Source organism: Leptosomus discolor, chromosome 1 (genome assembly GCF_034619465.1).
Source record: "Leptosomus discolor isolate bLepDis1 chromosome 1, bLepDis1.hap2, whole genome shotgun sequence".
In the NCBI taxonomy this organism is placed as follows: Eukaryota; Metazoa; Chordata; class Aves; order Leptosomiformes; family Leptosomidae; genus Leptosomus; species Leptosomus discolor.
In genome coordinates this window covers 17,767,294-17,791,443 of record NC_141391.1, presented here as the reverse complement: position 1 = coordinate 17,791,443, position 24,150 = coordinate 17,767,294, and the positions used below count along the sequence as shown (strand labels likewise).

The 24,150-nt window shown below is 43.5% G+C and overlaps 1 protein-coding gene across 3 annotated transcripts in view; it reads left to right on the top strand.

Moving 5' to 3' along the window:
- ALKBH8 (alkB homolog 8, tRNA methyltransferase) overlaps positions 1 to 16,379 on the top strand; it is a 55,558-nt gene extending 39,179 nt beyond the window's left edge. For all 3 annotated transcript variants that reach the window (XM_086481781.1, XM_086481780.1, XM_086481779.1), the window contains 4 exons: positions 2,349 to 2,503; positions 3,327 to 3,592; positions 14,637 to 14,786; positions 15,682 to 16,379. In XM_086481781.1, the coding sequence (XP_086337907.1) occupies positions 2,349 to 2,503; positions 3,327 to 3,592; positions 14,637 to 14,786; positions 15,682 to 16,248 (1,138 nt within the window). In that variant the 3' untranslated portion in view covers positions 16,249 to 16,379. The remainder of the gene's footprint in view (positions 1 to 2,348; positions 2,504 to 3,326; positions 3,593 to 14,636; positions 14,787 to 15,681) is intronic.
- Positions 16,380 to 24,150: the final 7,771 nt, after the last annotated feature.

Below are 24,150 nucleotides of genomic sequence, written 5' to 3'. Positions count from 1 at the left end.
GCTTTCCATCATGCTAGTGGAATATACTGTTGTAATCAACAAGATTAATCATCCAGCAAGCAAGTGTAGTTAATTCACTTGCATACATAACATCAGGATGTATTTAAGATCATTTGTGATGCCTCTTATCTAGTCCTCAGAAGTCAAATTAGAGAGCGAAAGGTTCAGTTTTGGAAGTATTCCGGAAATGTTTTCGATGTGTACATTTGGATGCCAAAGGAGTTGGAGACTTCATTTTGACCTTGTTAACAAAGCGCACGGGAAAAGGGGTTTTGTTCTGTTCTCTGTGAAAGAGAAACATATGGTTAATAAACAAGCTATGCAGTGTCATCAAGGAGAGCAAAAGATACGTGCTCTTTTTGTCTCATAGGTGAAAGTAAAATTATGGCTTTTCTGATGAGGTTCATTTTTGGTTGGGTGATCTGCAAAACACCATTCCTGACACTGCAGTAGTGAAACAACTCTGTGCTAAGCAAGAGGATGTGCAGCGTTTTATTTTTGACATTGGGAATCCTGTTTTTAGCCCAGCCTTTTTCTGGAGTTCTGGCTTGTAGTTCAGGCAAAAGGAAATTATGTAGGTTGAAACTGGAACTTTGAAAAAGAAGAACTTATTTCTGAAAATATTAGCTGCTATGCTTAGCTTATTGCTGCAGTGCAAAAGAAAATCAAACAGAAAATCTGCAAACTCTGGATTTGAAGTTCTCTGGTCCAGGGAGTCTTGAGCATCCTCAGCTGATTATTTCATCGTAGCTTCATTATCTGCCATGAACAAGGCCATTCTTTATTAGATCGCATCCTTTCCGTGGCTGCCTTTGGGAGATTTCCATTCTTGGGGCTGCTTCGTGTCTCCTCTTTGCAACATCTAGATGGAGCATCAATGAGCTGCTTCCTGATTTCCGGACAGAAAGGACCTGTGCTCTTTTTCCCTCTGACTGGATTGGAGATCAGCTTCTCTGCAGGAGGAAAAATGGCATACAGCAAAGTACAGGAATGGTGGCTGGGCTGTAGGCTGCCTTCTCAGCATTTGGATCATTCTTGGTTAAGTACAGGCACTGGTCAACAGTTTTGTGTGACCTGCAGAAAAGTGAAATGTGAGCTGAGACTGAATGCTGTGCTTTATTAAAATATGTAAGACACCTTTTTTTCCCCCCTTCTGGCTCAACCTGTGAGGGTTAAACTCAGCTAACCAATATGGAAGTCGGTTTTGAACTGAGACTTTGTCCTGCTGAGTCAAGTACTTTGAAGTCAGCAGCTCTGAAGGGGCTTCACTGACAGGCCAATTCCTTAGAGATGTTTTGGGGTGTTTTTTTCTTTTCTTGAGGAAATTTCTGCATTAATCTCCTTGATGACTAAGTTCAGGCAGCATTTCAGTGTGACAGTAACAGCTTTGAAGTGCTAAGCTGTTTCCCTGAAGAGTTTCCATTTTGTTCCAAGAGTATCTACTTTTTCTAACGTGCAAGTGGTGGGAAACTACATGTGGGTGCAGCAGTTTCTCTTCTCTCATGTTGTGTTTCACATTTTACTTCCTCATTTTCCTCTTCTCAACTTTTGAGAGATTCGTTTGTAGAGCGATTAAAAATTCTCGAATTTAGTACTTTTTCACGATGTAAACCTCTTCATAAAATTATTTGAAACTTTTGTAACGCCAAGAAAGTTCCAAACCACTTTTCATTTTATGAATTTTGTCCTTGCAAAAATGTTTTTGTGTTATGTTTAGATCCATGCCAAATCCAGAAGTAGCTTAAGAAGCTCTGCTCCCAGTTTGCTTGATTGATAGATTTTGGTCAAGAAAGACCTACAGCAGAGTTTCTACCTTTAGGCGTTTTAGCAAATCTCCCAAGTGCTACATTCTTCACATCTTCTGTTGTCAATAAATGGAAAAGCAATTCTGTTGCAAAGTGGAATTCATTGGAGAGGCCCATTTGTAACAAGAAACTTCAGTCTGCTCTTCAGTCTGCTAATGTAAAGCTCAGCTAATTCTATGCTTTTATACCCGTAGCCACCATTTTTAGTAGTGTTTTAGCTTTAACAACTACATTTTTTATATAAAAAAATATGAGTCCTAGAAAAATAAACAGCCAAACTTTATGGAAGGAAAGGAAGAGAGGGAAGGGAAATGTAATTAACTGCAGTTAAATAATGCTTTAATTAATGTCATTCGTTTATGTCAGCTCCTCTTTTTTTCTCTGAAATTGAATAAGTTGAAAACTGAGAAGCAGCAGTACATTAAATAGCATGTTGTAATCACACTTGTCACAGTGTGTAAGAATTGCTTTCTTATAAAGATGGATTGTTTTTCCTCAGGTGCAAATTGAATTATTCTTTCATTTTGTGTTACTTTGTTTTAGAATTACACCCCGAAAATATGATGTCATTCAAGCATCAGAGCTTGGGCAAAAAGTTGGAACAATCACTGCTGATTTTAGAGATTTAACACTAAATCGAAGGGAAACAAGGACATCATTTACCTTCAGGAAAGTGAGGAGAAGCCCTTGCAATTGCAGTAAGTGTCTTGATGTGATCCTCAAGTCAAAATTGTTATTTATCACCAATATGTAAGCTTTTTTTTTTTTTCTGACCAAACTGGTTTATCCCTTTGGGTAGTTTTGTTAGTCCTGGTAGCCATTCCTGAACCGCTCAGGTTAGGCTTGAATTGGTTGCATCCATGTGGTTGCTGGATTTTCTCTCTACAGGAAGGCATTTGGCTTGCTCCAGAGCTAGGCAAGTAATCTGGAATCTTGCATTTCGTTGGGACCTCGAGCGCTGGAATAATGTAATAGAAGTAGCTACTGTTCTCCAAGTTCCTGTCAGTTTTGACTGTTTTTTATCTGAAGGGGACTGTAATTTTGTGAAAATAAGTACATTAGGGAAGGAGAAGCAGTCAGATCTGCAGTGATAGAGCCATGTAAGTGCCTTAGGGCAGTACAGATAATAATAGATAGGTGGCTCAGTGATTACATGGAATTGAAGTCCATTTGTGCCCTCAGCACAGAATTTCAGAGGCTGAATTGCAGTGATGCCATGATCTTTGGTATTAGGGGCACTGTCTCAGTTTTGAAAACATAAACCTCATTAACATAGCAGGATGAATGATCACAGCAAAGAGCCTCTGGTACGTGTGGGCGGGTTGCTTGTTTTAAGGTCATCAAACACTTCTGCAGTTTGACCTGCATTTCAGCTTTTAAAAGGTAAAGGAGGAATTAAGTGGGGGTTTTGCATTTTAACATTTCACTTCTAATTTTATTTTGCTAAATAAGTTTAACCAACAAGGAATTACTTTAAAAAAAATTATTTTTTTTTTTTTGTGTATCTATTGCTATCTCTAGTTTACCCATCTGTCTGTGACAGCCAGAAAGGACAACAAAGACAGGTACAACCTTCAGTTCCCCACAATGAGATGGAGGCCTCAAAGCTGGAGCAAGAGTATGTACACAAGGTGTATGAAGAGATTGCCACACACTTCAGCAGTACCAGGCATAGCCCATGGCCCCGAATCGTGGAGTTTCTCAAGTCCCTACCAAAAGGGTCCATAGTGGCTGATATTGGTTGTGGTAATGGGAAATATCTAGGCATCGGCCAGGATTTGTACATGGTAAGTAGTAGCTACTGTTATTTGTTTTCATTGGTACAGGTCATGGACGACAGGGGAGGTGCCTGAGGACTGGAGGAAAGCCAGTGTCACTCCAGTCTTCAAAAAGGGCAAGAAAGAGGATCTGGATAACTACAGACCAGTCAGCCTCACCTCCATCCCTGGAAAGGTGATGGAACAGCTCATCCTGGTTGTTGTCTCTAAACAGGTGGAGGAAAAGAGGATTATCAGGAGTAGTCAGCATGGATTCACCAAGGGGAAATCATGCCTGACCAACCTGATAGCCTTCTATGGTGGCATGACTGGCTGGGTGGATGAGCGGAAAGCAGTGGATGTTGTCTGCCTCGACTTTAGCGAAGCTTTTGACACTGTCTCCCACTGCATCCTCATAGGTGAGCTTAGGAAATGTGGGATAGACAAGTGGGCAGTGAGGTGGATCGACAACTGGCTGAAGGACAGAGCTCAGAGCGTTGTGATCAGGGGTGCTGAATCCAGCTGGAGGCCTGTGACTAGCGGTGGTCCCCAGGGGTCAATATTAGGGCCTGTCTTAATACATTCATCGGTGACCTAGATGAAGGGACACTCAGCAAATTTGCTGACGATACAAAGCTGGGAGGAGATGCAGGTAAAGCAGAAGGCTGTGCTGCCATTCAGCAAGATCTGGACAGGAACCGGATGAGGTTTAACAGGGGCAAGTGTAGGGTCCTGCACCTGGGGAGGAACAACCCCATACACCAGTACAGGCTGGGGGTTGACCTGCTGGAGAGTAGCTCTGCAGAGAGAGACCTGGGAGTTTTGGTGGATAATGGGATGACTGTGAGCCAGCAATGTGCCCTTGTGGCCAAGAAGGCCAACAACATCCTGGGGTGCATTAAGAAGAGTGTGGCCAGCAGGTCAAGGGAGGTCAACCTCCCTTTCTACTCTGCCCTGGTGAGGCCACACCTGGAGTTCCCAGTTCAAGAGGGATAGGTTGCTACTGGAGAGAGTCCAGCAGAGGGCTACTAAGATGATCAGGGGACTGGAGCATCTCTCTTCTGAGGAAAGGCTGAGACCTGGGGCTCTTTAGCCTGGAGAAGAGAAGACTGAGAAGGGGACCTTATCAACACTTACCAATATCTAAAGGGTGGGAGTCAAGAGGATGGGGCCAGGCTCTTTTCAGTGATGCCCAGCGACAGGACAAGGGGCAGTGGGCACAAACTGGAGCACAGGGAGTTCCACTTGAACATGAGGAAAAACTTCTTTACTCTGAGGGTGACAGAGCACTGGAACAGGCTGCCCAGGGAGGTTGTGGAGTCTCCTCTGGAGATATTCCAAGCCCGCCTGGATGCAGTCCTGTGCGACCTGCTGTAGGTGAACCTGCTTTAGCAGGAGGGTTGGACTAGATGATCTCCAGAGGTCCCTTCCAATCCCCACCGTTCTGTGATTCTGTACTAGTGTTTATTCCATCATGCAGTTGTAGCATGTTGGAACTTCAGTTGTGGGAAGAGTGCCAGGAACAGAAAGCTATTTCCTGATCCAAGATCAGTTACCACTTGTGTTAGGTTTCCACATCCATTCACTATGTGTGTTACCCTTTTTTCAAAGCCACATTCGCTTTGCAAGTCAAAATATGTTACTAAAAAAAATAGTAATGGGTGCAGGGGATTGAAAAATTGTAGCAGATGCTTTAGCCTTTTTTGTTGTTGAATAAGCTTATTAAAAGGGGAAGTGGTTGGGAAGTTTGAATGCTTCCAACAAGTATTTCACTTGGCTGGTGGGTGGGGAATGCAATGTACATGACCCTGAAATCTCCATGGGCAGCACTATTTTTCATCTATCCTCTTCTTTTCCCTTTGGGCTGATGGTGTGGCTCATTTCTGAATGACGTCATGTTTGGCTGTCCCACCTCTGACTGCATAGGCCCAGTAAATATGCCAACGTAAAATTCATGGGGGAGTCTCAACTTCAGCACAGATGTCTGGCCTTTCTCCCACTCCCTTTTCTTCACTTTTAGACAGTTCTGACATCATTCTTGCTGATGTTGTCATCACCTTGCCTGTCTCACAGTCTCTACTTGGCTTAGTTTTACTTCTCTCCCTTGCTATCAGGGAGACATGAAGCACATACAAATATGAACCAAGAGGCAGTTTTTATTACAAATATTTCAAAGAGTTTTTCAGAAGAGTCAAAGTTCCTGTTGTTTTTACCCAAAAGAAATCTTTGAGAGGTGTGCATTATGGTATCTCTCTCCCCTGTTCCAGAATTGTCTGATTCTTTTATGTGTTTGTACTTTGAAACACCTCGAAATCCATCAGGCTTGAAAATGTCTATGTTAGGCAAAACATACATTATTAATAAAAGCCAGACTTATTTGTCTGTTTCAGGAGTTTCTGTCCTGCTATTTATATTCAGTTATAAAACGTAAGTTGTTATTTACAGCCCTGCCTGTATTAGTAATGGATTTATTTCCATTACTGTTCTTATAAGCTAGAACAAAACTGACTGATTTATAGTAGGCATGTTTATGCCTGACTGCTGTAGCCTGAAAAGAGTTATTAATGTTCAGTACATTTCAGTCTTTCACTCCTGACCCCTGTAAGAAAAATCAGCAAACCTGACTAGAGAGGAGGAAAGTTTATCAGGGTACCATGAAAGTCACCTGGTCCTAGAATGAATTTGGTAAATTGCTGTTGTGTAGGTTTGTGTTAGACTTTTAAGATGAAATCTCTGCAAGATGCTGCGTTCAGAAATTGCCAGCACCAGACTGTTTTCTGGACCCCACAGTTAACCAAGGGAAAGAAAGATCACAAATCTACTGGCAGTCAAATGAAAGCCAGCCCCTCTCCTCTGTTACTTTAGGAGTTATTTCATATCTGCTTGCAGGAGAAATCCAAACATGAAAATTAACAGTGGAAGGGAGGAAACTTTTAAAGAAGTAGTTGAGACACTTGAAAAACAGAATCTGGGAACTGCTTAATTCAGTTGGCCTCCCTTGATATTTTATTTTTCTAAAGGTAACAACTAGTTGTTCTTGGTTGGAGGTAGACTTCAGATTTTCATTTGCTTATTTTCATCTTCAGGCCAGCATAGATTCTCAGGGGGATGGATGTGATGACTCCTTTCTCCTATATTTATTTTTCTGTGTCAGCCAAAGTGTGCTTAAGGAAAAAACAGTGCATATTGTGTTTACAGGTTTGTTTTTAAAAAGACTTTTGACAAGGTGTCTCAAAAAGACTAAAGAGAACTAAATTATTGTAGGTGAGAGGAAAGATGTGATGTTACACTGGTTTGGACACAAAGGAAGGTAGAACTGTTAGATGTCATTCAGTACTGATGAAGGGTTATCAATGGGTGTCACTTAGATCACCTAGCACGGATAAGAGTAGTTGCTGTTAGTGAGGACAATGAGGTGATCCAAGGGGACCTGACAGCTTGAAAGCAGGTTAAACTGCAGCAAACTGTCTTCTACTGAGAAAAAGCCCCACTTTGGACACATTTGGTGCCATTTATCGGATGGAACTTACAGTCACAAAATGCCAGAAAGCCAAGCATTGAGCATCTGTCATAAGGATCAGGTCGCATTCTTCTCAGACACAAAATTGCTTTGTTCATAAGTAATACAAACCCCTGTTCTTTGACCTAAAGGAAAGCGCCAGTAGGTGGGAGTTAGCAAGACATTTTTCTTACGGTTAACTTTTTAGAGAGTGAACTGTCCTGATGATTTTTTGTGCATCTTCCTCTAAAGCAACTGGTAACGGCTATTATTTGAAGCAAGGTACTACTTCAAATATTTTGCTGTTTCTGTGACCACAGAAGGGACTAACATCAGTTTTTTATTTTGTGGATTCTGATTTATGGGAAGTCAGTACTCATTTATTCCTTAATGGGAAATCAGTACTCATATATCCCTTAATGGGATTTTTACCTCTATTCCCTTGCCGTACTGCTATATCAGAAGTACTCTAGAGTGTCAGCGATGTATCAGTGTTATCAGTGGTAGCCAGTCTCCTTGGTATGGTGACTGTGTGCGATGAGTCAGCCTGTTCAACTGTTCTTTTTATCTAATGGAGAAAGCAGCAGTCTTTTCCACTTCTTGTTGTCCTTCTGGGTTCTTATTTGAGCTCAACAGGAAGGTTTGATTATACAGGGCTGTTTCTCATACTGTTACTTCCATTTACCATGGCTTGGGCATGGAGCTGAGGATGAGGGGTTACAGAATATGCTTCATATGTCAGGTGCATCGTTGGGAGAAAGGGAGTGCTCTCTGGATGCAGGGCATCAATTTCCTCCCTCTCTTGACTTAGGGACATAAAATCCAGGCAGAAACTTAATCAATTGCTGCAGCCTTTCCTTCATAGCAGTGGCTGTGGCTCTTGGCAAGTTTTTATGTACAGTGCGCTGGAGCTCTTCTCTGTGATTCTATGACCTCAGCTTGGTTTGGGTTGGAAGGGACCTTAAAGATCATTTAGTTCCACCCCTCCTGCCATGGGCAGAGACACCTCCCACTAGACCAGGTTGCTCAAAGCCCCATCCAGCCTGGCCTGGAACATGGCCAGGGAGGGGACAGCCACAGCTTCTCTGGGCAACTTCTTCCAATATCTCACCAACTTCACAGTTTGAAACTGTTACCCCTCATCCTATCACTACATGCACTTGTAAAAAGTCCCTGCCCACTTTCCTGTAGGCCCCCTTTAGGTATGGGGAGGCTGCTCTAAGGGCTCCGCAGAGCCTTCTCCAGGCTGAACAACTCCAACTCTCTCAGCCTGTCCTCATAGGGAAGGTGCTCCAGCCCCCTGATCATCTTAGTGGCCCTTCTCTGGACCTGCTCGAGCAGGTCCATGTCTTTCTTGTGCTGGGGCCCCCAGAGCTGGATGCAGATCTGCAGGTGGGGTCTCAGCAGAGCAGACGGGGAGAATCACCTCCCTTGACCTGCTGGCCACACTTCTTTTGATGCAGCCCAGGATGCGGTTGGCAAAGCTTGTTGGGAAAGAAGCAATAAAGCAATGCTGTGAATTTAAGAGTTATTTAGGGGTTGGGTAGAGCACCGTTATTACAGTTATGTAGCTTGGTGTGTTTTGACTCAGGAATACTGAAAACCTGAGGCAAGCACTTTCTGAAGGGAAGCAATGTGCTCTAAATGTTACTGTACATTTTTAGATAGGATACTTCAAGTAGCAGTGCTAATGGTAGATCAAAGCTAAGGTAGCTCTTGATGCTTTTAATCTTCAGGCACTGTCTGAAAATGTCTCCACTGTGGCCTGTGCTATTGTGTTTGCTTCAGTTTCTTCGGATGATTACATATAGCCTTATCTCCTTGAGTATCGCTGTGTGACAATGAAATGCACATCAGTCTGGCTACGCTCAACGAAAATGACAGTGCTGTAATGGCTGTATTATTTTGACACAGTAAAAGAGCAGCAATTTCATGACACAAATTCGGATTAAGAATGTTTGAGCAAGAGATGGAATCTAAGTCTGACAAAGACTGGAGAAAGACTGAATTTAAGAAACTTTCAGATTATTTTTTCTGTCTCACCCAGCTTTTTTATTATTTGAATGAATTCAAAAGAGAGAAACAGCTTTAGGGTTGTTTTTACACAGTCACCTCCCCAGGCAGCCTCATTTGGGGCAATTATTTTAACAGTTTATATTTAAGTGCTTTCAAGCTTAAAATATACATACCTGTAAGCAGGGCTTTTATTTTTACAGAATGCTACATTTCAGCCTTACCCATCCCCCCCATCACCACAAGGGTTTAATTCCAGAGCCAGTTGACATCATTGCAGTGTATTTCATCAATTTTTATGAGTTTTAGCTCTGTCTCCCGGTTTCCAGTGTTCAGGTAGGTGTGGTGATGTGTAAATCCCCACAGGAACCTTCAGCATCCTCATGGGGATAGGGTGTGAGTGAAAGACATTGAAGCCTTTCAGTTTTGTCACTTTACGTTTTCAGTTGAACCCATAAACTGGTGGGAAATCCAGTTATAAACAACTGAAAATGCCATTGGGTAGATACTTCTTTATATATAAAGAAATTACACTCCTTGTCAGGATACTGATACTAGGAAGAAAAATGATGGCAATGCAGAAGCCCAAATGGTTTGCTTTAATACAGACATTCTTATTTCTGTAGTGCGTGTCATTCAAAGGTAATCAGTAACGTAGCTTGTATTTCACATGACCTTGTAAGACACCCTTTTGCTATGAGACGTGTATCTCTCTTTTCTGCATTACTGTCCCAAACTGGGATCCACTGGGACTGTGTAAAAGTTTGATTTTGCTAGGGTGTGGGGAAGAGGGAGGATGAATATTTGCTGCAGTATGGTTGCATAACGGTGGGTGGGTTTTAATTGCGCTGCGTCCGTGTTGATTGAGAACAGATTCCTATCTGAAGGACTTAGTAGTAGTGGCTAAAAGCAGGAAGGACAAAACTAATTGGGGAAGTTATATGTGGAGCAAGTTCAGTGTATCTTAGTGATTGGAGGGTGAGGCAGAGGAACCTTTCCTGCACTTTTCTCTGAATGAATAGAAGTCATTAAAACAATAGGAGGTCTGGGAAGAGAGCTCAGAAGGAGCTAGGCAGCAGCAGCACAAAACCAGAAGGAACACTGAATTGCTCCACTTGGTTCTGGCATTTGGTTGCTGAGAAATGAACTTCATGTTTTAGACATTGTACTTTGTTTCCACAGACACCCTGGCTGTGTGCAAAGGAAAACCAAAACACTACCTGAAAGGAATGCTAAAGGCCTGACTTAGACCAACTGGAGCAAGGACATTTGTCTGTTTTGCTGTGGCTGTGCTGGTGTCTCTTTCTCTATGTGTGTGTGTGTTTGCTGAATGTAATTTGGTTCCTTGAGGCTCTCATGCTATTAGTTATAGCTCAAGTGTTTCTCCAGGGAGCCACATAATTCCATTTGGCGGCTGGATTTCAGAATTAGATGTCGTTTTCTTCATCAGTTTCTAATGTGCTGAATCAATCAGGTTTCCAGATACTTAAATGAACTAATTCTACCAGGTAGAGTTAGCTATAATGAGATAATGTAGAAAGAAAATATATAATGGTGGGCAACATTGACCTGTCTTTACTTGTTTTTATTTAAGCTTGCAAGAGGATTTATCTCTTGCAGATTTGCAGCACCATTACAAAGCAAGCTATTATTTAGTGTCTTTTGCCCCTAATGATCTATTCCAAACCACTGCATTAAGTAGGTTTTATAAAACTTTGTTTAGCTACTCCTTCTGAAATGGTGGAGGTGAAGGTACCTGGGAACACAAAGGAGTGGCATGGGATATCTGCTTGTGATACCGTGTTCCCAGGAAGCCAGTACAGACCTGCTGCAAATTCAGACAGATTACAGGTGTTACATTTGTACTCCCTTCCCTTATCCTCTTTATCTTAGTCTTTTTTGATACTTCCATTAGTCTAAAGGTTTGTGTTACCCAGCATGCCCTGAAGAGAGAGTGCTGTATGCCAGAATGCCGGCATGCTTTTGCCTCTTTCCTAAGTTTTGTGTTTTCTGGGGTTCTAGTTGCCAGGCCTTCATACTAATACAGATTTCCTGGTTTAAAGCAAGAGCTGGATGCAGTTAGTGTTTATCCAGATGCAATGAAAATCAGGGCCTGAAGTCCCTGTTAAAAATGTAAGTGGATTCTGAGCCCCAGTACATAGGTGGTCGCTTTGTAGCTCCTGTGAGCTGTTGTCCGCATCACAAAAAGCAGTGGAGAGAGGGGTGGAGGTACCTATGAAAAAGGGAGGGATGTGGGAATGTCTGCCTGGAATAAAATCTGAGAAACTTGAGAAGCCAACCTCCTTTGAGGAAAAAGATGTAGAGTAACTTGCTGAGAGGTGGACTTGCGAAGAGGTGGATTCAGCTGAATAGTCAGCCATGCTATTTGAGATATATGTGAGAAATTGGGGGGTTTGACCAAGGAATTTTATTTGGAAAACAGGTATAAGAAATGGTTGAGAAGACTCACAGATAATAAGAAAAAGGGAAACTTAAAGAGCTGTACAACTTGGGTCACTAAAAGGTGTACTAGATTCTGTTGGTTTTGGACACTGAACTAATAGTAACTCATCTACCTTTCTCCGCTCTTCTAGAAGAGATGTCAGCAAGGACAGTATCCCGTGCTGATCATCAAAATTAGAGATATGAACTGGCAAAAATTAAAGCATTCTAGTTATATTTTGTGATTTTTTTTAAAAAAAAAAAGTTTCAATTATGTATTTAATTAGAGAGAGAAAAACAAACTTGTTCTAAATTAAAACATTCCTTTGAACTGTTTTCTGTAAATGAAGCTTCATCACATCAAAGCTTTCATGTGCTTCAGAATGTAGAAGTTAGTTAGTAACAGAATTGGGAAAAGATGAGTTTGGGGACTCTGCCCCTTGCTGTAAATGTTTTCTATACTCATAAAAATCATAGATAGGCTCTTTTTCCAGCAGTAAGCTGTCATTGCACCACTGAAGCTAGCTGCTTTTTGCTAGCTTAGTGTTTTCTAAGTGAGCACTGGAACAGGCTGCCCAGAGAGGTTGTGGAGTCTCCTTCTCTGGAGACATTCAAAACCTGCCTGGACGTCTTCCTGTGTGACCTACTCTACGTGGTCCTGCGCTGGCAGGGGGATTGGACTAGATGATCTTTCGAGATCCCTTCCAACCCCCAACATTCTGTGGTTCTGTGACTGAAACCAATGTATTTTGCTTTTTGATGAAGGTATGTTTCTTGTAAGTTAGCATATGCAGGGATGTGGTGATTATTTTAAAATATCATGCAGAGATAATGCTACTAAGGATGCTAAATTTGCTTAGTTTCTGCACCAGACATATCTGTGGTGACTTCCCGTGTTCAGCATTTATGCGTGTATATATATATATATATATATATAGCACATAGCTTACATTTAAAACCATGTAAAGTTTTAGTCCAATATACTTGTTTTAGAGCAGCTGTGCATTCAAAGTGATCCATTTCAAGGTCTCCATTTTCATTGCAAACCAGAATCTTTTTGCTTTGGATGTAGATTCCCTTTTATAAGTAGGACAATACAAGTCAGCCTGATGTCGTAATTATTTGATATAATTTAGATGCAAATGAGGACTTCACTTGCTGGCAGTCACGCCTTTGTTCTCCTTCTCAGTTCGTTGGATTTCATCAACATATAGCGTAGTCCTTTTCAAGGTCATTTTTGAAGGGGAGGATTGAGTTCTGTTATCCAGCCTATTTTTACTACAGACACGCAGAGCCAAAGCAATTCTTTGTGGGAAAGCTTGTTGTCAGTGGAAGTTGCGAGTATTCTTCTCCCTCCTTCTGCCAGCAGTGAATTTGGTCCTTTGAGTTTTGTTAAATACTGCATGCTAATGTCTTAATCACAAAAGTAGTTGAAGGCAACGGTAATGAGGTGTGGAATCAACACGCAGGTTGTTAGCTAAATCCATTCCATGATGAGAGTAATTTGAAGACACTTCAGTTGGCTTCCAGTGTGAAATGATGGGAATTTACTTCCAAGTAAACTAGAGTTTCCTTTTTTTACTCATAAATAACGCTATTCACTCAGTGCTTCAGTAAATGCCGAGATGAGGCCAAGGAATAAATGGGAAGAAAGCAATGCTGCGATTGATCTTTTCAGGACTGTTTAGAGCTAATTGACAGGACAATATGTACATATTCATAGTACTGGTTTTGTGGAGGATTATTTTGGGTTGTCAGGTTGGCGTTTCACAACTGTTTGATTTACTTTGGACCAGAAGTCAGGGACCTGACTAGAAAGCAGCTCACCTGGAAGCTTTCAGGGCATATGACTGGACAGAATCCTGGTTTTCTTCAATAGCGTGATGGTAGACTGAAAGCTAAGATAATTTGAACCAATAAAATGAAAAGTTATGGTGGAAAATAAATGTATTTTCTTTAACCATTGCAAAAGAGATTTTTAATTTTAGCAGCACTGTTGTCTCTGCTGGGTTGATTAACCAGAGCAAGTTGTTTGCTATTCTTTTTGCATCAAGGATGGTTTAATATTCTTTCTGTGTCAAACTCAATAAACACTGTCAGCAGTAATTAATTAGGATTCTGAATCCGTTCTCTTCTATCTACTTGTTGTTGATCATTGAAAACAAAAATAAATTTAATATTCTCATGCAAGCTGACTTTGATATATGACTTGGTAGCAGGGCTTTGGTTTGAGTATTCAATGTGCGCAGCAGACATGAAAATGAGGGTGGTGCATGCCTCTCTATCCTTTCTTTCAGAAGGATCGTGATCAGTTTGGTTTTATTGTTTTTATGCAAGCATGTAAAAAAAAACATCTTCAAGATGCTTTTTCTTACCATCTTTGACCTGGACACTGGGCAACGTTCAAAAGGGGAAAAAAAAAAAATGTTTTATGAGGTGTTCTGAAATGATACCTAGGGGTCACCTCATTTGGACTGTGCAGAACCCTGGAAAACTATGTTGTGCTGAAATTATTGTGGATTGTGATACTGAGGGTGAAGAGGATTGTACCTGAGCACTTCCTTACTTATTCTGAAGTGATGAAACCTGGGTGACTGGTGAAGCTGTGCGACATACTTCAGCGATGCCACTAATGTCACCAAATTGTCATTTACAGTTGTAGGTTCAGATTTTGTGAGTTCAGTTATTTAGCTGCTTCAAATGTTGTCAAGTTACAAATGGCAGTTGAAAGGCAAAGAAAATACTGGGGTTAGGTCACCTCTCGTTTTGCTGGTTTCAAGATACCTTAAGGGCCAGTTTTGAGGAAAAGTTAGGTTGAAACCTGTTCTGTCTGAAGCTGGTTCAAAGTTAGGGTGCTATAATCAGCTGTCTGATATTCAATCTACCATCTTTGTTTTAAGTAAGCATCAGGATTTTTTTCTTTTTGTCTGTCTGGGACATATATTCCTCTTATTTAAGGCTATTTGCTCACACTTGCTCTTGTTTTTATTTTAGACGAAAATGTCTTACTTCAATAGGAGACTGTGATGACTCTATTACTGTAAGCATCAAGTGAAAATCGTTTTCCAGTCTTGTAATTATCCTCTTATGAAAAGCTTAATGAAACACTTTCTGTTATAGGTTGGCTGTGATCGCAGCAAAAACCTGGTGGATATTTGTGGAGAAAAAAATTTCCAGGCTTTTGTCTGTGATGCCCTGTCAGTGCCAATCCGCAGTGGTTCTTGTGACGCCTGCATCTCTATTGCTGTAATCCACCATTTTTCAACAGCAGTAAGTCACCCCTCTCTGTCCTCCGCTCTACTGTTGTGTTGCTGCGCAGAGCTGCTAATACTACAAAAACCTGCTAGTTTGGGCTCATAACAAGAAGAACAAAATGGGGAGAAATCAAAGGTTTGCATTTGGTGTAAGCAGTTGTTCGAGCAGGATTAAGCTGTTGTGCTGCTGCTGCTTCTTAGACTTTCTCTTCACATTCTCCCTCTGCTTGTCAGATGCCCTTGCTCCTCCTGGCACTTTGATCTGGGTGTTTGTTTCATTTTCGTCTGCTTACACTTAATGACACTGGAGACGGTGGGCTCTGCTTTGGGAGTCAAGAGATATGTTACTTCCCAGCTCAGATCTTGAGCAGATCTCATGGGGTTTTTTTAATCTGTGCCTTCATTGTCCATCTGCAAACGACAGGGACCCTGCTCTCCAGTCTGCTGTATCTCTGGGCTGTGTAAGCTTCTCCTGGCAGGAACTGTGCGACTGTAACAAGCTTCTAGACCATGAAGCCATAGTTTTAGGTGGGGCCCACTGCTCTTTCTATACCAGAAATGCAGCGAATGTTTCCAAACCTGATATAAAAGAGTAGGGAGAAGTCTATTTTGGAGAAAGCTGATGTATCTTTGTTGGAGTGGTCAGAGGACCTGTGTTTAAGCTGTAAATCTAACTCCAGCTGCAAACTTAGGGTATGTATAGTCAGATATGGCAGATTTGAATCTAGGATTTTAGATACTGAACAATCTTCTTGAAGAGATCTGTGTCGTGGGCTAATGTGTCCAGGAAGTCCTGCTCAGCACAGCACTGTGTTATAACTTGGGGGGACAGTAAGGAGGAATTGCTGCCATTCTGTTCTCCTGTGTTTTTGTTTGTGTACTAGCTTCACACTTTTGCTTTTCCTTTATAGGAGAGGAGACTGGCTACTATCCGTGAACTAGCCCGGCTTCTAAGACCTGGTGGATTGGCACTCATTTATGTGTGGGCAATGGAACAAGAATACAAAAGCCAGAAGTCTAAATACCTTAAGGAAAAGAATGGTAGTAAAGAGAAAGAGGAGGAAATCAAGACTGGCACGGCCCAGAGACCACTTACTGATCAAATGCCTGATAGCAGCAAAGACTCGGCATGTTCTGACCGACTCCTTAGTGACTCGAAGGACGAAGGCTGTGATGCACAGCCAGGAGCAGACTCCAGGCTGCCTGTTCACACTAACCGAACCTCCTTCCACTCTCAAGATTTGCTGGTTCCCTGGCACCTGAAAGGTGGCACTAAGAAGAAAGGGGAAAGCATTGATACAGTGTTGTTTCCAGCTGGCTCCAAGGAATCACAAGAACTCAGCCCTGTTTTCCACCGCTATTACCATGTGTTCTGTGAAGGGGAACTGGAAGCAGCATGCAGATCCCTGGATTGTGTGAGGGTTCAAAAGAGTTACTATGATCAGGGAAACTGGTGTGTGGTTCTAGAAAAGTTGTAGCCTGTGGTCTTTCCTCCACTATCTCTGTTTTGTTTGGTTTTTTATAGTGTGGAAACTATTTTTAATGCAAGCTACAGCTATTACCTCTTTTAAAATAGCAGAATAAAGGTTTGTTTATTGAGTTAATTACAGTCACTAGCACTGTGTGTGTAAGTTAAAATAACAGCCAAACTCAGATAGTATTTCTGCAAGTGTTTATTTTACTTTTGTGAATCACAGTGAAGAGCATTAAGTGGGAAACTATTGGCTATGGAAGTCAGTAGGCCAGAGTATAGCTTTTAAAGATAAAGGGCCTAATTCTCCCTTCTCTTACACCAGTTTATGCTGGTGTAGCTGTAGTGGCCTTCCTGTAGCCCACAGCTAATTGGAATGCTCTGGGCAGGAAAGGTAAAGCTGTTTGCTGTATAAAACTGTGGGTCAGGGAGGAGGGAATGAAAGACATGCGAAGCAGTTTAGCTGAAGAGTCAAAACATTGAAGTTTGGTCCTGCCTGTTTTGGTGTCTCTCACGGGTCACAGATCTCTCTGTTTGGAATTTACTCTCTCGGTCATGGTAATAATGATTTCCTCAAGGGGAGCTGGAAAGCCAGTGGGGATACCACAGCCCTTTTTGTCTTCCTTGACCCTCAAGCACCCACAATTCATGCTGTCACTCCCCAGATTTCCCTAGCTCTTCATTGTGGTGGTGTTTGAAAGCTCCTCTGAGGTGTGAGGTTGCCCAGCTGGAACACTCTGACCAGCTCTGCTAAACACCTGCCTTCCTGTGAGCACAGGGCACTGTCCCTGTAGCACCAGGGCTCATGGTGTGGGGTGACAGTTCAGATGCCCCCAGAGAAAAACAAAATAAAACAAAAAAACCCAAACAAAAACCAGGAAAAAGATTAAAGTGAAGGCAATATTGGTGGGAATTTCCTGCAGGGTAGTTTCAACCCTTAAATGTTGGCAGTGGAACAAGTTTTATTTATTGTACTTCAGAAGAGCAAAGAACTGGAGTAGAGGGACTGATGCTGGGCTACCTGGCTGACTCACTGCAGCCGTGGCTGCCGTTGCATGCAATGACTAGCACAATTTATTTAACACAGCTCTTGTGCTCTCAAAGCAGCATGCCACTTGCAATGCATTTCCAGAATTAAAATGTAGTGGACTGGCTTTTTCAGGGTGAGTGGCTATTGATGCCTCTGGAAACCAGTACTGCTAGGCTGTGCCCTCATTGCCCTTTTAGTTGATTCATGACCTGTAGTTGTAGAAAGATCTATGGTATAGGCAGGTCTTTCCTGCTGTAACTAACGGCATCTAAACTGACATGCCCATCGTGAATCGTGGGGACTTGGAGGACAGCTGTGTGCCCTGGGCCTACTCCTGCCTGCCTCAGGCTTGCAGGTTAAGGACTGCTGTGCTGGCAGTCTGCTCCCAGTCACCACTTCTCCTGAGCACTGCCATTTCCCCTGCATCATCTAATGGAGAAAATCTGAGGGGAACAACAGTGGTAAGAGGAGCTTGCTGCCACCACAAGGCATCTGGCCTGTGCCTTGCTCCCTCCCTTGCTGCTTCAAGGAGCCCTTGGGGAGGAAGATCTCATTCCTCAGCTGCGCATGTTGTGCATGTAGCTGCAGCCCTGTCCTAGCTATTTCTTTTCTTTGGGCCATGTGGAGAGATGTCCATGGCAGATGAGCCTTCTTGGGCGTGTTCAGGAGTTGATTTGCATGTGTTCAGTAAATACTACGTAGCTGGAAAGTGTTTGACTTCCCAGACATGTGTGGTTTGGCTCTTCTGGTATTGTGGCAGCTGGTGAGTTTATGCAGGAGGAGCCTTCCTTTCTCCTTGTTGACATCTGTGGTCAGGCTGTTGGCCATTGGAGACACGGTGCTGGAAAGGGAAGGACTAACACTGACAAAACACTGTGCAGTTTCTATCATGGGAGCAACTCACTGAACAGTGCTCGGGGTGTGCAGGCACGCAGGGGAAGGTATTTGTCACTCCAAGCCTTGATTTAAGCAACAAAGTCCAAGATGGGAATTGGAAACTGAGTCCAAAGAGTGAAGTAAACTGGTTGATGCTGTAGGGAGAGATGGAAATGTGATCCATTCCTTGGCTTCATTGTGGGACCAGGCTACCCCTCTAATCTTAAAGCATTTACAGTGCACCAAACTGTTCATTTCCCACCTCCAGACAACTGTCTCCTCCCTGCCCTTGCCCAGAGTGGGGCTTCCCCACACCGTCAGAGTGAGAGGGACTAATCACGGCTCTTGCAGTTGGCGTGGAGGTTCCCATACACTGAAGTGTAGCCCGCAGGCAGCGATCGCATGTGTTTGATATTCAGTAGGACTGGTGCCTGTTCTCTGGTTCTGCTTTGTTTGATCCTCCTTTGTTCCTTGCTCCCACCAGTCATTGTTTTTGCTGTTTCCTGTCTTCTTCCTCTTCCTTTGGCCTAGAGGGGAACTTGCTTGTCCCTGCTTCTGCCCACAGCTGGCATGCCACGGGCAGAGGGTGGCTCTGGGAGGTCATGTGGGAGGGTGCTATGCTGATAGTTACCATGAGTAAGTGGCAACACTGAGTGATATATTTTCAAGCTAAGAAAACTTAAGGAAACAAATCAACTGTGAAACTTGGGTTGTTATTTTACTTTTGCTTGGCATTACATACTGCTGAGAAACCTGCATACCGGTTATTAAGACTGCATTGTGTTTTGCAGGGGTGCCCCGGTGTGCTCTCTCCCCTCTGGGACACTTCCCAGAAAGTTGCATTTCCCACTGGGGACTGGTTTTCAGAATGGCCCTGCAGGACACAGTTTTGCATCGAGGCCTCTGAGCTGGCTTCAGTACTGGGACACTGTGTTTGGGTGCAGCAGTGCACCAGTTCCCAGGTGGGCTGTGGGACTGGAGCTAGCCCAGATGGCTCACCAGTGCAGTGCCACACGGTGTTGGTGTGCCACTGGTGACAGAGGGCAGGGACAGCCTCTGCTGCGTGTCTGTGCAGTGACTAACTCACTGCATTGGGCTGCCTGTTATTTCTGATTGCTGCGGGTTGCGTTCGTGTAGAAGTAGGAGGACCGCATCTGTTACGCTCTTGCTCTGCACAGCCGTGGTAGGTACGCTTTCTGGAAAGATACACAACGTGCTGGCGAGAAACGCAAGCACTGTTTGAAACAGTCCCAACTGTTGCCCGGTCTTGACCTTGTGTGACAAATTAGGGATCAGGCCTGCAGTAGTGTGCAACTACTCAATGTACTCTTGTTCTGACTGGGGAGAGCTCAGAGGTGCTGCCTCCAAATTAATTGCTGGCTCTGAGCTGGGCATGGGGTTAAGCGCTGTTCTAACCTAGGGCTTGAATGCACCGAGTAGACTTAAACAGTCAAATGTGGACTTCACTAGAAAGTGATCTATTTTTCTCGGGCCCTGTGATTCCCCCAGAGCTCTGCTGCTTAATTCTGCTTCCCCAGCAGAGGCAGTGTTAGGCAGCGACTGCCAGGGCTGATTAATATCTTTTCTTGCCTGCTGCATAAATGAAGAAGTCAGATTCCCTCTTTCACCAGTTCTACGGTGCAGCATCTGGGATGTCTGAGAGAAGAGTCAGACTTTGCTATCAGCCTTCAAGTATTCCTGCTGCAAGGTATTCCTTTTGGCCAACTGCTTTTAGCCAAGTCACATCAGCGTTTCTCATCTGTTTCACCCTGATCCAGAGCAGAAAGTGTTGCTTTCCCTGTCCCAGGTGGCCCAGTGGTGATGGGTCTCAGCTGGTCCTGGTTCTGGAAGGAGGTTCTAGCATGGCCAACACTGGCTTGGGCAATGCTGATGTGTGGGTTGAACGTGACAACTAGTTACCAAAGGGAGTTTTCCCAGCATTCCTGAGGGCCGTGAGCTGGAGGCTGGTCCCAGGAGCACATCAGCTCTTCAAAGACATTAGGAGAGCTGAAAGAACTCTGACATCCTCTGAGGCCTGGAAATGTTATGAAATATTTCTTTGATTAAAGTCAGACAGTCTCTTCAGATGCTCAGAGAGGAGTCAAGTGATGAAGGAGATAATGTCAAGGGAGGACAGCAGGTAGATGTTAACAAAATGTATTGCAGAGGTTTATCGAGGAGCTTATTACAACACAGAATTAGGTGTCACCACAGCTGCCCTCTGCAGTAGTCACTTGCCCCTTTTTACCTCCTGGAATGGTAATGAGCTGAAACTTTTTAAGGTCAACAGTTGGATTTAAATGTTACAGGTTTCACAGTGCAGTGGTTTTCATAATAATTATGTTCCTTTTTTGGCCTTATTTAAATAACAAATGTGCTTAAATGGTTATTCACTTGCAGTCTAGAAGATAAAAGGAAGGCAGAGCTCCATGTGGGTATGACCTGTGTTGTGAATGCCAGTGCCTCTCCGGCAGCAGTCCTCCCCCACGTCCCAGTCACCCTCAAAGTGCCTCAGTGCACCCAGGAGTAGGGAGGTGGGAATATCTGCTCTGGCCCAAATACGGCACTTGGTTTAGCTCTGGGCACACGCGGGCAAGTGTCTGGTGGTGTGACAAGAGGTGGCTGTTTGTTTTGGGGGTTGCTGTCCCCCTTGTTCCCAGCCTCCTGTTCCAGGGACCACCAGGCCATCCCACCTGGCCCTGCATCAGAGACCTGTCTGCTGATGTGTTGCACTGTCCTGCCCTGACCAAAAAAAAAAGTGCCTCGCAGCATTTCAAACAGAAGTTTGTGGTTGGACATCTACTGGTGTCCCTGCCTATGGTGGGGGGCGGGGGGGGTGTGGAACTGGGTGATGTCTACGGTCCCTTCCAACCCAAACCATTCTATGGTTATATGATTTGTGGGTTTAAAGCTAAGTACATAATGATGTGATATGTTGTCCCAAGGGCAGGCAAAAAATGAAACCTGCAAAGCACTGAGGGCTTCTCTTAACTCCACTGATGTCCTGGTGCAGCAATGCCAGTGACAAAACTCCCCCAAACCTCAGAGGCGCTGGATTTCCCTTTCCCTGGGAGTGCTTAACTTAAGCTTAGAAGGGAGAGGCTTAGAAGAGCAGATGGCAAGGGACAACACAGTGACTGTGTTGCTTTGCTGCCTGAGAGCCCCGAAAAGCTGCACGGGGACCACAGGTTCTCTTCAGAGAGCTTGAAGGACTGGTGTCGGCAGCATGAGCAGAAGATGAGCTCTTGTACTGCTCCTCAAGGCTATATGAAGTTAGCGTAGAGGAGAATGCAGTGGGAAACGCAATTTTCCCTGTTTTGGAACTTCTCCAGCAATTTTAATGTGATTGAAGAATTTGTGATAGATTTATGTGTCAGTCGTTGATCAAAGCATCAAAATCTACTTGAGAACCTATTTCTGGTGAAGTTTCCAAATGATAGTTCTAAGAGAATATGTAGGTATTTACTGAGCAACAGAAGTCTCAAGTTTGCTACTTGCCTGTTGTTTTTTTCTGTTTGAGTGTTTGTTTTTTTCAGAACTGTTTATTTTTAGTGTTTGTCAAGGTCTTTATTTTTGTGTGCACAACAATTTCCAACGTGATTCTATTGAAATCTCTGATGAAAAATTTGTGGATGTGTTTAGTGAAGTTCTGTGTGTGGAAAAACATATGCCATTTCGACGCGCAAGAAACAATACAAAAAAACTTTATAATTTTAAGTAAATTCCTTGTTTATCAAATGTAAAGATTAAAAGCCAATACGGAAAAATCCCAAGTACTTTCCCCCACGGCAAGCCATGCTTCAGCCATTGGAGTGGCTGGTTAGTCTGGTTCTTTCCATTTTGTGTGAATCTGGGAGGGATCTCCATGGGCAGCCCACAAATTTCCATTGTTACTGGGGTCCATATTTCTGCAAATGCCAAAAATGGGGTTTGGTTAATTTTGCTGCCTTGTCTTCTGTATGGTCAATAGTACGTACTGCCTTGTCCCCTTCTTTCTCTTCTTTGCAGTGATGCCTAGAAACTACTGGAGCAGTGTGCTCTCAATAGCTACTGCCTGTCCCGCAGCCGGGTGACTACTTGCTCCCCTCGTCCATGTCCCTGATTCCTTCTGCCTTATTTTGTACATTCTCTGAGCATGTGCTCCTCTGTTTGTGTAGTGCGATGCAGCTGGATCCTCCTCTGCAGCTGTATTTCACATAGGGTTTGGTTCCATAGGTGTGTTCCTCACCAGCAAAGGCAGGCTGAGATGTGCCTTTTCCTAAGCTGCAGGTCCCGTCTCTCAGCTATGCTGAAAACCCTGTTTGAGATGGCTGCACGGAGAAAAATTACATGAGATACATGATTTGTAGGAGGAAAGAGGCCTGAGATAGATGAGATTGCCCCAGCTCAAGGTTATTCCATGTACCCGTGCAGATCTGTACTGAGGGTCCAGGTGGCAGGAGATGGTATTTGACAGTCTCCCAAGATTTTGCTTTGCCTAATCTCTCCTTATTTTTTTGCAAGTATATTGACATGTTTATAATAAGATTTTTTAAGAAGTGACAGCTGAATTCTAAACTATCAAGATAGAGAATTCACACATTGCTGTGTTAGCAAACAGCATTCCAGTTTCTTACTTCTGGAAAAGCAGTTGCATGGTAGGAAATGTTGACTTGTTGATGAGGACTTAGGAAGATGTGCAGTTCAGAAGAATCTGCCAGGTATTCAGCCTTTAATCCTGCAGACCGTCAGTCTGCTTTTATCAGACAAAGCAATTAATCTGTACAAGAGATGGAGATATTTAGGTCAAGGTCTTTTCTCCCAATTATGTATTCAGAGTGGTTTGAGAGGTACAGGAACAAAATGTCTAGAGCTGAGGATAATTCATCCTTCTCTCAGACACATTGCAGACTTGTTCAGAGGGGCAGTATTTTGGTGAGGGTTTGACAAACAGAACAGTAGCCTGATGCCAATGCAGAGAGAAGCCAGTGGTAGCTCATTTTGAAAATAGAGGATCTCCTGGGCAGTATGACATTAGTTATACTTCACCTGCACGATGGGTCCAAATCAGGCCTCACTGCTGACACAGGGTGCATCTCTAGCCTGAACAGAGCCAGGTCTCTCGCAGCTATCCATGCAATGACTGATTCATGATTTGATCCAGAAAAGCTCAAGGTATCTCTGAGCTTCAAGGAGGCTGAAGATGCCTGCTTTTGGTGGCAGGTTATTTGTTCTTATGGAGACAGCCGTGGCCTCAGCTCTCTGTGGCCCAGGCAAATCACAAAAAGCCAGATTCCCCTAAAATTCTTCTGTGCCAAACTTGTAGGTCACTGAGCTCAAGAGCTGAATTTAGAATCCTGCATATCCTTCTGTGCTCCCTGCAGCTCAGAGGCATGGTTTCAACACGGGCAGTAAATAGGCAGAGTGTACTTCTGGATGAAGATGAATGTTTGGTGTCAAGATCTCTTGATGTAGGAGCTTGGTCTCCTGGTATGTATTTCTACAGCACCGCACATGGTGAAAACAGAGGTGGTCCACGCTTCACAGGAGGGACTTAGTCTCGTGGGGCTGTGATGAGGGTGCCTGGAGAAAGGGTCACCTCCTGAGGCTTGGGCACAGCTTTGAAATGTAGATAGGAGGTAGGTGAAGAGCTGCTTAGTGATGGGAATTCACAAAGCAGAACTGCAAGTACCCTGTGCAGACGCTGGGGCCTACAAGGCTAGTGCATGGGAAGTTTTCTCTTTGCCATTTTAGATGCGCATTATTTTCGATCTATCTCCATCTTCCCTAATCCCATGTTGCTTGGAATCAAGGTGCAACGTGCACTTGCTAACAGGGCAGCTTGTTCCTTTTGGGGTCATGTATCCTTGGACTAGCTTTTGTTTTGTATCAGAGTCAGAGGTGGTCAAGTCAAAGGCCTCAGGAAGCACATTTGGTCTCTGGAGAGGCTGTGAAATAAAGGAAGAAAGAGCACGTCATATTTCAAAACAAACAGAAGGAAAGGGCATGGGTGTGAGGGCTCTG